We start from the raw sequence: 14370 nt of genomic DNA on the forward strand, positions 1-14370 counted from the left end.
TATTTAGAGAGACAGAGACAGCTCGGTAAGAGGCCCTTCCAGCCCAGTGAGCCCTTGCCACCCAACTACACCCATTGGGTTCAACTCTGCTCAGTTCTGGTCACCTCTTTACTGGAAGCATATGGATACTAGACAGTGCAGAGGAGATTTACAAGGGTGTTGCCTGGATTGGAGAGCATGCCTTATGAGAATAGGTTGAGTGAACTTGGCCTTTTTCTCCTGATGAGAGGTGACCTGATAGAAGTGTACAAGAAGACGAGAGTCATTGATTGTGTGGATAGCCAGGGGCTTTTTCCCAAGGGCTGAAATGGTTAACATGAGGGGGCATTGTTTTAAGGTGCTTGGAAGTAGGTACAAGGGGGGTGTCAGAGATTTCACACAGAGTGGTGGGTGTGTGGAATGCATGGTGGTGGAAGCAGATACAACAGGGTCTTTTAAGAGCCTCGGATAGGTACATGGAGCTTAGAAAAATAGAGGGCTATGCTGTAAGGAAATTCTAGGCAGCCTGTAGGTAGGTTACATGGTCGGCACAACATTGTGGGCCGAAAGGCCTGTAATGTGCTGTAGATTTTCTATGGTCTATGTGCACCCATGTGACCAATTAACCTACTAACATAGATGTCCTTGGAATGTGAGGGGACTCGGAGGAAACCTACACAGTCACAGGGAGAACATACAAACTCCTTACAGACTGCGGCTGAATCGAACCTCCACAGTTGCAGAGAGAACATATAAACTCCTTACAGACTGCGGCTGAATCGAACCTGGTTTACCGGCGATGCTTTCTTCTACATCCTGAAGACATGGGTGGGTCGGTAGGCTGATTGACCACTGTAAATTGCTCCAAATGTATAGGTGGGTGGGAGAATATGGAGTGAGCTGATGGGAACTGGGGAGAATGGATTGAGTGCAAAACAAAGCCAGAGAATGCTGGAAATATTCAGCGCGTCAGGTCGTATCGATGAAACGAAATGCAGAGTCAAACTTTCAGTTGGAAAGTGGAATGATGGTAAATGACTGCTTGATGGTGGGTGGAGATGGTGTGCTGCCTGTTTCTGTACTGTGTTGTGTTATGACTCTGTAACTCAAACTTGGTGTGTTCATTTTCAGCATCTTGCCATGGAGAATGTGCAGCCTGTCAGTCCAAAGCCGACCAGCAGAGGGATCTTTTTAATTCGGCTCCTGAATCTGAAATCATTGCCACTGGCTTGCCTTTACTTGGCCATGATCTTCTTCTCTTCAACGTGGCAGAAGTACACCAAACCCCTGGAACTGCGGAAGGTGAGATTGCTGCTCGTTCGTTACCTGGCTTCCAGCAGTCATGTTTGGTTCACGGTGAACTGCGGTCACAGAGCTGGGAAGCAAGATAATGTAAACGGATTGATAGGCAGCATCGTATCTTGTAGTCTGGCATTTTGACAGAATAACTCAGGAATATGATATTCAAAAACAACTCTTTTTTCGTCAGTCACAGAAAACACTGACGAAATACAATTGCAGCTTGCAGCACTCTTCTTGATTGATACATAAACAGTACCCACACATGACACAAACTGTCTTTTCCAAAAGCTCCCTTCTGAAAAGCACTATTGGGCTATTAAAACAAAAACTTCACGCCTTCTTAAAAGTTTCTTCCCCAGGCAGCTAATCTGATCAATCACCCTAATTAGTTCCCCCACCACCCCCTCCCCGACTATGCATTAACCCCTCCCATCACTGCATTGCACTATAAATATTTTAAACTACTTTTTATGAGGCTGTTTATTGTAAATACATACTGGTATGCATAATTTATGCTAATTTTATTCCATATTGGTACTATAACTAACTTTAATTTTATATAATTCTTTATACTTTATAATTGTTGGATTTTTTTTTTGTATGTCACGCCCTGACCAACACATCACAGCAAATTCCAAACACATATAAATGTACATGGCAAATAAAGATGATAAAGTGAACATTGTTTTTGATTTTGGACTTCCCACTTTGCCTTTGTTCAGTCATCTTTTCATAGCGGTTTCAGAGTGCGATATACGGTACCCCCGAGGGGTGTGGTCTTGCTGGCGGACTCGTTCAATCTCCGGTATTGATCAAAAATATGAAGGTAGCCACAGTTCTGTGTCTATGCCGCAATGGTTTTCCTGCCACAGTTGTTTTAGAGTGGAGTAGATCAGTTCTCTAGTGATTCATTATGTCAGCAAGAAACAAACTGCTGGAGGATATCACTGAGTTACTCTGTATCTGCAGAGGCAACGGGATTATCGGTGTTTCGGGTCGAGACCCTGCATTGTTGACTATCATTTTTCCTCCACAGATGCTGATTGGCCCTAATCTCATTTCTCTTCCCATTACTATGGGTGGAGGTACAGGAGCCTGAAACATATGCTCAATATTGTAGCTACAGCTTCTTCCCCTCCACCAGCGGATTTATGAATGGACGATGAACCCATGAAGGCTGGCCAGTGGTGTAGTGGCATCTGCACCGGACTTCGAGGCGAGTGATCCTGGGTTTGAATCCCGCCAGCTTCTTGCATGCTTTCCATTTGTGCTGACTTGAGTGTTGAACTAGCAACTGGGCCTCGTTTAAAAAAAAACAGACAAAATGCTAAGGAAACAGCAAAGTTGCCGCCTGAGCCGCAGAGAGGAATGACAATGAACCACAACCGTTAGCTCACTATTTTTTGCTCTCTTTTTGCACTATTTAAATTTTATATACATATATATTTCTTAATAGAATTGACATCTTCATCATCAGGGCAGCATGGTAGCGTAAAGGTTAGCACAACACTGCAAGCAGCCGCTACTGCCTCTAAGGAGTTTGTATGTTCTCCCTGAGACCATGTAGGTTTCCTCCGGGTGCTCAGGTTTCCTCCCAAGTGTCCAAAGACATACCGGTTAGTAGGTTAATTGGTCATTTTTTACTGTCCTGTGATTAGGCTAGGGTTAAATCAGGGGTTGCTGATCAGCTGAAACTCAGTAACTACAGTAATTAGATAAAATCATCATGTGGTGTGTCATGTGACGTGGGCGATCATGGTCTTTCTATGACTATGATTGTTCTTCGCAAGTTTTTCAACAGAAGTGCTTTGCCATTGCCGCCTTCTGGGCAGTGTCTTTACAAACGAGAGAATCTGCAGATGCTGGAAATCCAAGCAACACAGACAGAATTTTGGAGGAACTCAGCAGGCCAGGTAGCATCATCAATAGAAAAGAGTGCAGTTGACTTTTTTCGGGCTGAGACCCTTCATCAGGACTGATGAAAGGTCTCGGCCCGAAAAGTTGACTGTACTCTTTTTCCATAGATGCTGCCTGCCCTGCTGAGTTCCTCCAAAATTCTGTCTGTGTTGCAGTGTCTTTAGAAGATGGGTGACCCCAGCCATTATCAATACACTTCAACTATTGTCTGCCTGGTGTCAGTGGTCGCATATCCAGGGATTGCGATATGCACCAGCTGTTCGTACAACCATCCATCACCTGCTCCCAGGGTTTCATGTGACCCTGATCGGGGGGGGGGTGGCGGGGGGCTAAGCAGGTGCTACACCTCATCCAAGGATGTTCTGTGGGCTAGCAGAGGGAAGGAGTGCCTTACGCCTCCTTTGGTAGAGATGTATCTCTACCCCACCACCCAATAGAGGTTGTGATGATAAACCCAATTCTAATTCTGATTCTCCCGCTGACGTCCTACAGAACTTTGTTAGCTTTTTGTTCCTTTCTGCAGTATCTGCCATCCCCCTTGTGATTCCAATCATTTCGCTAATCGGTTTCTGCCTTTGGGTACTGTCTTCAGCAATGGAAACCAAGTGTGTGGTTGGGGGTGAAATATGACCATGGATGAATATCACAGTGAAGCAATTGTTTTTGTTTAAAAAATGCCCAACCTAGCTACTGCCAAATCCACTGTAGCACCGGAACTGCAGTTATACTGTCTGCATGACCAACTGCACTGAGTAGATACTCAGCTGATACTCTCCACTACAGTAATGCAATATACTCTCCACTACACATCACATTACACATTAATGGGCGACACAGTAGTGTAGCAGTTAATGTAACGCTATTACATGCCAACAGCAGGAGTGTAGTAGTTAGTGTAACACTATTACATGCCAACAGCAGGAGTGTAGTGGTTAATGTAATGCTATTGCATGCCAACAGCAGTAGTGTAGTGGTTAATGTAACGCTATTACATGCCATCAGCAGTAGTGTAGTGGTTAATAGACAATAGGTATAGGAGTAGGCCATTTGGCCCTTCGAGCCAGCACCGCCATTCACTATGATCATGGCTGATCATCCACAATCAGTATCCAGTTCCTGCCTTATCCCCATAACCTTTGATTCCACTATCCTAAAGAGCTCTATCCATCTCTTTCTTGAAAGCATCCAGAGGCTTGGCCTCCACAGCCTTCTGGGGCAGAGCATTCTATATATCCACCACTCTCTGGGTGAAAAAGTTTTTCCTCAACTCCGTTCTAAATGGCCTACCCCTTATTCTTAAACTGTGGCCTCTGGTTCTGGACTCATCCGTCAGCGGGAACATGCTTCCTGCCTCCAGTGTGTCCAATCCCTTAATAATCTTATATGTTTCAATAAGATCCCCTCTCAGCTTTCTAAATTCCAGAGTATGCAAGCCCAGTCGCTCCAATCTTTCGACATATGACAGTCCCGCCATCTCGGGAATTAACCTTGTGAACCTTTGCTGCACTCCCTCAATAGCAAGAATGTCCTAATGCGTTAATGTAACACTATTACATGCCAACAGCAGTAGAGTAGTGGTTAATGTTACGCTATTACATGCCAACAGCAGTAGAGTAGTGGTTAATGTTACGCTATTACATGCCAACAGCAACACAGTTCTTCTGCACATCACTGTAGTAATACGTGGTTTACATGAGTTACTGTTGTCTTCCTGTCAGCTTGAACCAGTCTGGCTATTCTTCTCTGACCTCTCTCATTAACAAGGCATTTTCACCCACAGAACTGCCGCTGAATTGAAGTTTTTTTTTTGTTTAGCACATCATTCTCTGAAAACTAGAGACTGTTGTGTGTGAAAATCCCAGGAGATGAGCATTTCTGAGATGCTCAATCCAAACTACCCGGTACCAACAATCATTCCACCGTCAAAGTCACTTGTATCACATTCCTTCTCCATTCTGATGCTTGGTCTGAAAAACAACTGAATGAATCTCTTGGCCATATCTGCATGCTTTTATAGATTGAGTTGCTGCCATATGATTGGCCGATGAGTTATTTACATTAATGACCAGATGTGCAAATGTACCTAATAAAGTGGCCACTGAATGTAATTGTCACCATATACAACCTTGAGGTTTATTTTCTTTCAGTCATTTACAGAAAAATAAAAAATACAATAAAATTTACGAATATCTATACATGAAGAACAGCTGATAGACAGCCAGATCGAGTCAGTCAGTCACTGCCTTTTCCACTGGCTGTTTGTCAGTCTATAGATTCTGATGAAAATTGAATTTGGAAGATCAGTAGGTGATCTCTCTCCGTAACAGAACAGGGCTGAGAAAACCGGAATAGTTGCATTCTGGCCTGGTGATCTGTGCCGGCACAGAGGTTACTGTACAATAACTTGCTCAGATATCCTGGCTGCAGATGTATAGTTACCACCTATTGCTGTCCAAGTCCTTCCCACATACAAATAGTTGTGTGTGTGTGTGTGTATGTATGTGTGTCCGCGTGTCTGTCTGTTGTATAATTGTCTATCACTGTAACTGGATCACACTCAGCTGTGATGCATCCTCAAGCTGCATGTCTTCCAGAAAAATCCACCAGTAAAGGATTATGACTTGAGCGTCATACCCGGTGGTACCAGCTGTAGGTACAAACCCAAGGGAATCAGCACCATCATCAAAGGCAGAGGAGAGGGAGGCAAGGGCAGAAAGCAAGTGCTGTGAATGTATTTGTGGCTCGTTTATCTCTGGTATCTCATTATTCTCAGAGACTATTCTCTTCACCTTCTCATAGTGGAGAGGCTTGTGTGTTCCTGAGACCCTGTGAGCGATGTTGCCTGGACTTTAGCCACCCGGCTTTTCACTCAAGGTAGGGTCACCCTTGCCGGTGGGGTCAAGGGAGAGGTTCCAGACGGAAAGCGAACCAACGAAGACCTCAGAAGTGGAGTTGGCGGAAGATGATGACACGTCACAATGGCAGTGAAGACGGAGGAAGGCTAAAGCAGTGAGGGGTCCCCAGCCGTCTTGCATTCCATCCCACTAGACCCTGACCCCCATCTGTCAGGGACCATGTGATGCATCGGTCTCAGCACATTAAACAAAGTCACGCACAGCCGTTCTCCATTTATGGAATCCACCCTTACATCCCAGTTGTGTAGATCCCGGATTGGCCTCTACGGCCATTTAGCTCCTCGGAACCCACCAATAGACAACTCCTTATGATACTCGACTCGAATGGTGACACTGCTACTATTGTCAAAGACATTGAAGCAGGGATCTCAAGATCTGGTATTTTATTGACTACTGATTTTTTGAAAAAGAACTTATTTACCACACTTTTATTTATGATATTTTAAGGAAAAACATAGTCCTTTAAACAGAAATATCATCACTGTTTCTATTTTTTTCCTCTCTGAGCTCTTAAATCTACATAGTGTGGCTTCATGGGAAGCCACTGCTCTAGTTAACGAGAGTAGATACATTTTGAACTAATTCAATTATGATTTAAAATTTCTTCTCCCCCCCCCCCCCATGATTTGTTGAATTGTAGTTGAGACATCTAATTAGCAATGCTTTAACATGGGATACATCTGGTATTTTCAGGGGGTCTTCATTAAGGGTTTATAAACCACAGCCCATTTCACTTTTCACTCTGGCGGAAGATTGTCTGGCACTGTTATAATAAAAAAAAAAATCACAATTCTGGCTTGTATCTCTCAATTCACATACTTCATAAAATAAAATTATCTGGTCATTATCACATGACTGTTTGTAAGAACTTGCTGTGCGCAATTTGGTAGCAATGTTTCCTAATAACGTCGGTAACTGCACTTTAGAAGAATGTTATGGGCTGAGGGATTTCCTGAGAGTGTGTTTAATGTGCCATTTAGTGTGAAATCTTTTATCCTACATGGTAGGTGTTAGCTGTTTGCTTCCCTGTGTAAATACCGCTAATCTTCAGAGTTATTCATATCAAACTCTTAGCAAGTCTACTTTTTTTTTTGATATATTTAGCAGCGCTAAGTAAGATTTGTTACCACTGCATTATTTATCACAGCTGTGCCAGTGATTACTTTCAAACTTGACCTGTTCCTTATTAAACTTTATTTAAAAGTGTATTAAGATCAGCATTAGTTTTCGTGACTGAGTGTTTTTCTTTTAATTATTATTCCTGCTGTTATATTTGACAAAAAGCACTCCTGTATACTGTTTATATGCCTATTTGCTATTTTCCCACTTGGATAATAATGTACATGAATGATTCATGCCGAACATACATAATGCATAATTAAATCACAGTTTGATGGAGTGGAATTTATTAATTGTGAAGACACATGTGTTTCTGTAATACACTAATTTATTTCGATAGTTTTTATTGCTACGTTGCTCACTCAGCTGTAATCAGCTACTCTGAGTTACTAAGTAGCAGTTGCACATTGTTGTAACAAATTATCTACAGGAACATGCTAAACACAGACAGGGACTGTTAAAGATACAGATTGGAATAATACGTTTCTTAAGAAAACTTATCAAATTAATTACAGTAATGGTGGCAACTTGATCATTTATCCTTGGCTGTCAAAAGTAAATTTTGATGGATTAACGAGGCTGATAGATTGCAGATTGTGTATGGAATTCGTGTCAATTATAAATAATGGGTTGTGTTAACAATGCAAGCAGAACTGGAAACATTTATATCAATTAGCAACCTTCTTTTGCTTTTAGCCAGCTGATGAACAAGAAATGTATTTTAAATTTGGATTCTTCCACACTAAATGATGTGGCCACTGTTGGGATGCTTGAATGCGAGTGTGTGGCGTTTTTGTCAGATGTGGTTTCCTTTTGAGGTATCAAGTACTGAGGTGGAAATGTTCTGTATATCGTGTGTCTAAGATAATATTACTGGAAAGAAATGCTTGGAAGGGTGACGGCTTTAAAACAGTGCCCCCCAGTGGCTGTGTATAAAATTACCATCCATCGTACTCCAGACCAGAATGGTTGATGCTGAAGGTAGCTGGCCCCCACTGTGGTAACAGTAAGTGTGCTGCAATATTCCTCAAGAAAATTAAATAAATAGATATATGTGACTGGTACTTCCTGTACTTAATATAGTGGTCACTGAGTGTATGTCCACGGTCTTTTGCTGCTGTAGTCTATTCACTTCAAGGTTCAACATGCTGTGTGTTTGAAGATGCTGTTCTGCATGCTGCTGTTGCATTGTGTGGTTATATGAGACACTGTCACCTTTCTGTCAGTTTGAACCAGTCTGGCCATTCTCCTCTGACCTCTCTCATTAACAAGGCCATTTTCAGCCACAGAACTGCGGCTCACTGGATGCTTTTTGTTTTTCACACCATTCTCTGTAAACTCTAGAAACTGTTATGCATAAAAAAACACCCAGGAGATCAGCAGTTTCTGGCCTCAACAATCATTGCACAGTCAAATTCACTTAGATCACATTTCTTCCTAATTCTGGCATTTCAGGTGAACAACCACTAAACCTCTTGATTATGTCTGCATGCTTTTATGCATTGAGTTGCAGCCACACGATTGGCTGATTAATATTATTTCATTTGATTATATATATGTGCAGACAAATTTGACGACGATTGGATACGGTATTTGCATTAACGGGCAGGTGTGCCTAAAGAAGTGGCCACTCAGTGTATCTATATTCTGTTCTGGAATTTTATTAATGTTTCTTGAAAGTGACGCGAGGGTTAGAGATGACCACAATGCCCAACGATAGACCTGCTGACTTGAATGTAATGAACAGCAACCTGAGTGAGTTACCAAAGGAAGACTGGTGCCTGTGAACCGTTCCAGCAGAAGACTGCAAAGTCAGCAGCGGTAAAGCAGCAGCACCAACAAAAATCCCAGTTAAAGATCACAGTCCCATAAATTCTGAAATAAAGAATTTAGAGGTGAACTCTTCCAAGAACTGCTGCCCATGTCAGCTGGTAGAATATCCCTTAATACATTTTGAGTGCACATTCAGTTGAAAGTAAATAAATTTTACCTCAGAATTCAAAGTTCGAAGTAAATTTATTATCTGGTATGTACTGTATATGTCACCTGAGATTAATTTACTTGCAGGCATTCACAATAGAACTAAGAAATACAATAGGATCAATGAAAAACTACACACAAATGGACTGACAAAGAATTATACTAAAAGTAACCTGAACTATTATAAAACTACTCATAAAGCTTTCAAAGAATAGAATATGATATTTTATCCCATATGTTAGATTTGTATGGCAGATAAATTCAGCCACAGTACTTATTGATGGGTGTGCAATATTTAACAGCACTGCCTTCTTACATTGGAGCATTAAGCAATCAGATTCTGACAGTGGTATTAATGCCTCCAGTGATGGAGAGTTGGCCATTTCGAGGACTAGGTTCGTTATCAAATATTCAATCAGTAATTTGGTTTTTAATATTATAAAACTTTTCAATTCAGGTATTTTTATATGGAAGAAATATATTTGTTAGATGGAAACTTTGAATTGGACAAAGGTGAAAATTAATGCTTGATGTTGATTTGTTGTATTTTCTTTCTGTTAAGACTTTGGCATATATTTTAGTTTTTAACTAACCATGAGGGACCCAGATGCATCGTAAAGAAAAACGGAAATGCATTGTTCATAAAAAAAAAACTTTTAGCTTCATTTCACTCCCTACTATTTCATTCACTGTGTCAATTTCCCTCTCACCCTCTTTTCCCTCTCTCTTTTCTTTATATTTATATGGTTTTAGATGCTGAGTAATAATGCAGTAAATCTGGTGTCATTTCCTAGGCACAGACACTCCATGTTTATGAATGGCTGGCAGACACTCGTAAACCACACGTAGAGTGTTACACAGTCCGATAGAGAGATATAAACATTTGACATTGGCCATCTTGTCTAAATCTGTTTGATAAATTCAACCTTCTCCAGAAATCTTTTTCCTGAGGCTATTGATTTCAGAAGGATACCAGAATATGATACATTTACTGAGTTAGTATTGGACACACTGTTACATAGTTATATTGCTAACGGCTCCCTTGTTCCTCATACACTTAAAAAATAGTTTAATTTTAGACTTTAGTAATGTTGTGGCAATGTGTTTCTTTTGTTCCCTTTCTAAACAACAGTCACATTTGATTTATTCCTAATGTACTCTTTAGAATAATACCATCCATTTTATAGGCTTGAACTGCTGCTTGCATTGTGAGCATATTTTCCACTGTAATAAATGTTGTTTGAGAAAATTATAATGTTGAATATTACATGTGTAAAATAAGTAGATTTGAATAAAACACATGGATTTGATGTTTTTGGATTGCTTTTGAATAATTTGAAATTCAAATGCAGCCACAATATCCTAAAGTGCCATTGGACGTGTAATGAAGGTGAACGCCTCCAGGCCTCCAGCTGAATACTTACACTGAGATGAAGTAATTTTTCTCCCCTTGTACTGGGCTGCTGTTCTGAATCTTGCTGGACGGACAATCTGCTCCTAAAGGAGAGGGTCCGGAGGAGCTTTGTGAGAAAGATCCCAGGAATGAAAGGGTTAAGGTATGGGAGTGCTTGATGGCTCTGGGCCTGTACTCACTGGAGTTTAGAAGAATGGTGTGGGGGGGGGGGAATCTCATTGAAACCTATTGAATATTGAACAAGACAATGAATTTTCCATAGATTCAGCACCCTTTGGCTAAAGAAATTCCTCCTCCTCCTCCATTCTAAAGGAATGTCCTTCTATTCTGAGACTGTGTCCTCTGGTCCTAGACTGCCCCACTATAGGAAACATCCTCTCCACATCCACTCTATTAAGGCCTTTCAATAAAACAGAGAGCCCCTCATTTTGGGTAACTGTTTCATATTCCTTCCCACATCTCTGCATCCCTCTCTTGTTGTGTTTATCTTCTGCACTTGTCTCTTTGTGGCATCTGCCTTCTGTTTGACACGGATTTTGTTTTTTTTTAAAAAACCTTGGATGTAGAGTGGGGTGGTGGAGAGATATCTCTACCAAAGGAGATGTAAGGCACTCCTTCCCTCCGCTAGCCTGCAGGTCACCATTGGACAAGGCCCCACCCCCCCCAGTCAGGGTCATGTAAAGCCATGGGAGCAGATGATGCGTATCACAAGTCTTGTTTATGCGACCACTGACGCCAAGCCGACAATCTCTGAAGAGTGTTGATAATGCCAGGGGTCACCTGTCTTGTAAAGACACTGCCCAGAAGAAGGCAATGGCAAACCACTTCTGTAGAAAAATTTGCCAAGAACATTCATGGTCTTTGTACCATGATCACCCACGTCATAACGTTGATGGTGAAAGGGAAGGTTGGGCAGGCTGGGATGTTTTCCTTGGAGTGTAGGAGACTGAGAGGTGTAATCTTACAGAGGTGTATAAAATCATGAGGGGCACAGACAGGGTGAATGCACTTGGTCTTTTTCTCAAGGTTAGGGAATGAAGAACTAGAAGGCAGAGGTTAAAGGTGAGATGGGAAAGATTTTATAGGAATCCGAGGGGCAACTTTTTTTTTTACACAGTGCTTGGTATGTACGTGGAATGAGTTGCCAGAGGAAGTGGTTGGGGCAGGTTCAATTTCTGATGGATTCTGGTGTTAAAATCCACGGTTCTTTTAGAAGTCAGGAATGAGGCATAAAACATGTTGCTTCATGATGGTTTTATTAAAAATTGATAGAACAAAGGAAACAGGAGCAGAAGGCTTAAAGACAAGAGACTAAAAAGAGTAAAACAGCACTGTTTTGTGCTCAGCTATTTTATACCCAAAGGTAAGAAAAAATTCCATTCAAATTTAGATAAGTATTAGCCAGTTAGAAAGCACTTACTCAATACTGCAGTGCCAAGTTAACCAATGAGAAAACATTTAATCACTTAATGCAGAACAAAGAAGCTTCCTGAGTTTTCCAGAATTGTGCTTTGTATAAAAGTTAGAAGCACATTAAACTGTTATGTGCATGCTTTAGTCACTATAGTAAGCAGTTAATTGTATATAAATATTTATATAAAATACAAACATAATTATTTGTTAAGCTGCAATGACAAAAGCAATTAAACAATTTAATCTAAGATTTAAACAATCAGCTCCTGAATTCCTTGATGATTTCATCAGTGTATGTCTTGTTGATGTGGATGAGAGAGGAGGTGCAGGCAAGGAGAGTGCAATATGATGCAGCCTGTGAAGGGTGATTGAGGATAATGGTGTTGGGTAGATAGAGGCTTCCTCTGGAGTGCATAGTTAAAACCAAGGAACAAAGCCTGGAATATGGTGTGTTGTGGTGGGTGAGTGGCTGAGCTGGAGGGAAATGGGATTAGTGAAGAATTAGTGTAGATGGCTGTTTAATGGTTCACATGTGATTCATAGTTCATTGGGAAGACCAATGGCGGGGGAGCTGCATTGCTTCAGTTGTGGCCAGGACTAGGCCAAGGCTGAAGCTACAGGGTCAGCTGTGGCAGTCACATGGGGGAGGAGACGCTACTGTCTGGAGCTCATTTGGTGCTGCCCTCCAGTGTTCACTCAGTGGAAGAACAAGCTGGACCAGGACCGTTTACCAATCAATCTCGCCATGCCACACGGGGACTTGGGCAATATTATTATTATTTTTTCCTTTCTGTGACTGATTTTCTCTGAAATTATAACCATATGGGCTATTTGTGCAACGTGCATTGTGCTGTTGGTAATGTGTTTTGCACCTTGGCCCTGGAACACTTTCATTTCGCTATACATATATGGTGGAATGATAATTAAGCTTGAACATAAAGTTCATTATTCTTAGATTAAACTGTTTAATTGCTATTTTATTTGCAGTTTTAACAATTAATTATCTGTTTGTATGTTATAAAGGCATCCGTTAGTCTTGCGAGACCATGTATCTGCGCCTGGAAAGTCTTCACTCTCCAGGCCTGGGCAAGGTTGTATGGAAGACCAGCAGTTGCTCATGCTGCAAGTCTCCCCTCTCCACAACACCAATGTTGTCCAAGGGAAGGGCAATAGGACCCATACAGCTTGGCACCAGTGTCGTTGCAGAGCACTGTGTGATTAAGTGCCTACAACACGTTGCCTCCGCTGGGGCTCGAACTCACGACCTTCAGGTCGCTAGTCCAATGCCTTAACCACTTGTCCACGTGCCCACACATTGTATGTTATATAATTATTTATATACAAGTAACCAAAGATTCATTGATGATTCCTGATGAAGGGTCTCGGCTTGAAATGTCGACTATTTATTCCTTTCAGTAGATGCTGCTTGACCTGCTGAGTTCCTTCAGCTTTTTGTATGTGTTACAGTGAACCGACAGTTCTGTTTTCATGTTGCATGACGATGATGTACTGATAGGTGACATCATTTTGGTCTTCTGAGTGATTGCAGACCGAACTTAGAGAATACTGAGCAGTATCAGGTTTCACGTTGGAAAAATGGAGCCTGTTTCTTTCAAGAGGTCGGGGGCAAAGAGTGGTAAAAGTCATAGATCAACACATAAAGGCCATTCGGCCCACCACACCCATGCTCACCGTTTTGCCCAACTGCATCAATCCTGTTTGGCTGCATTATGACTGTATCCTTTCATACATTGCCTATTTAGATATCTATATAAATGCCTTGTAAACCGGGCAAATTGATCAGATTACACCATCTGCTCTGGCTTTGCTACTGGTATTGTTCTATTATTGTCACATGTACTGAGGTTCAGTGAAATTCTTAATTTTGCATCTATCCATACTGATCATTCCAACACATAACTACTTTGAGGTATTCCAAGGGAAAAACCAAAAAAATGCAGAATATGATGTTACTGTTACAGAGAAAATGTAGACCATAATAAGACAAAGGAGTAGAATTAGGCCATTTAGCCCATCGTGTCTGCTCCGCCATTTGATCATGGCCAAGTTATTTTTCCTTACAACCCCATTCTCCTGAGGTTATGTGAAGAAGGCAGGTGCCCTTACTAATCAAAAACCAGTCAACCTCTGCGTTAAATATACCCAATGAATTGGCCTTCACAGCCGTCTGTGAATTCCACAGATCCACCACCCTCTGGGCAAAGAAATTCCTTCTCATCCATTGTGAAGTGTAGACTGTAATGACAAGACTTCACTTTTAACATAGAGAGATCTGCTTAAGGATCTTATAACAGTAGGATGGAAGCTGTC

The 14370-nt window shown here is 41.5% G+C and overlaps 1 protein-coding gene across 4 annotated transcripts in view; it reads left to right on the forward strand.

Annotated features, from left to right (window-relative positions):
- Positions 1-14370, forward strand: part of LOC140212125 (very long chain fatty acid elongase 5-like) — a 53228-nt gene that overhangs the window by 24078 nt on the left and 14780 nt on the right. For all 4 annotated transcript variants that reach the window (XM_072282709.1, XM_072282707.1, XM_072282706.1 and 1 more), the window contains exon 3: positions 1111-1281. In XM_072282709.1, the coding sequence (XP_072138810.1) occupies positions 1120-1281 (162 nt within the window). In that variant the 5' untranslated portion in view covers positions 1111-1119. The remainder of the gene's footprint in view (positions 1-1110; positions 1282-14370) is intronic.

The sequence above is a fragment of the Mobula birostris genome, chromosome 18 (genome assembly GCF_030028105.1).
Source record: "Mobula birostris isolate sMobBir1 chromosome 18, sMobBir1.hap1, whole genome shotgun sequence".
Lineage (NCBI taxonomy): Eukaryota > Metazoa > Chordata > Chondrichthyes > Myliobatiformes > Myliobatidae > Mobula > Mobula birostris.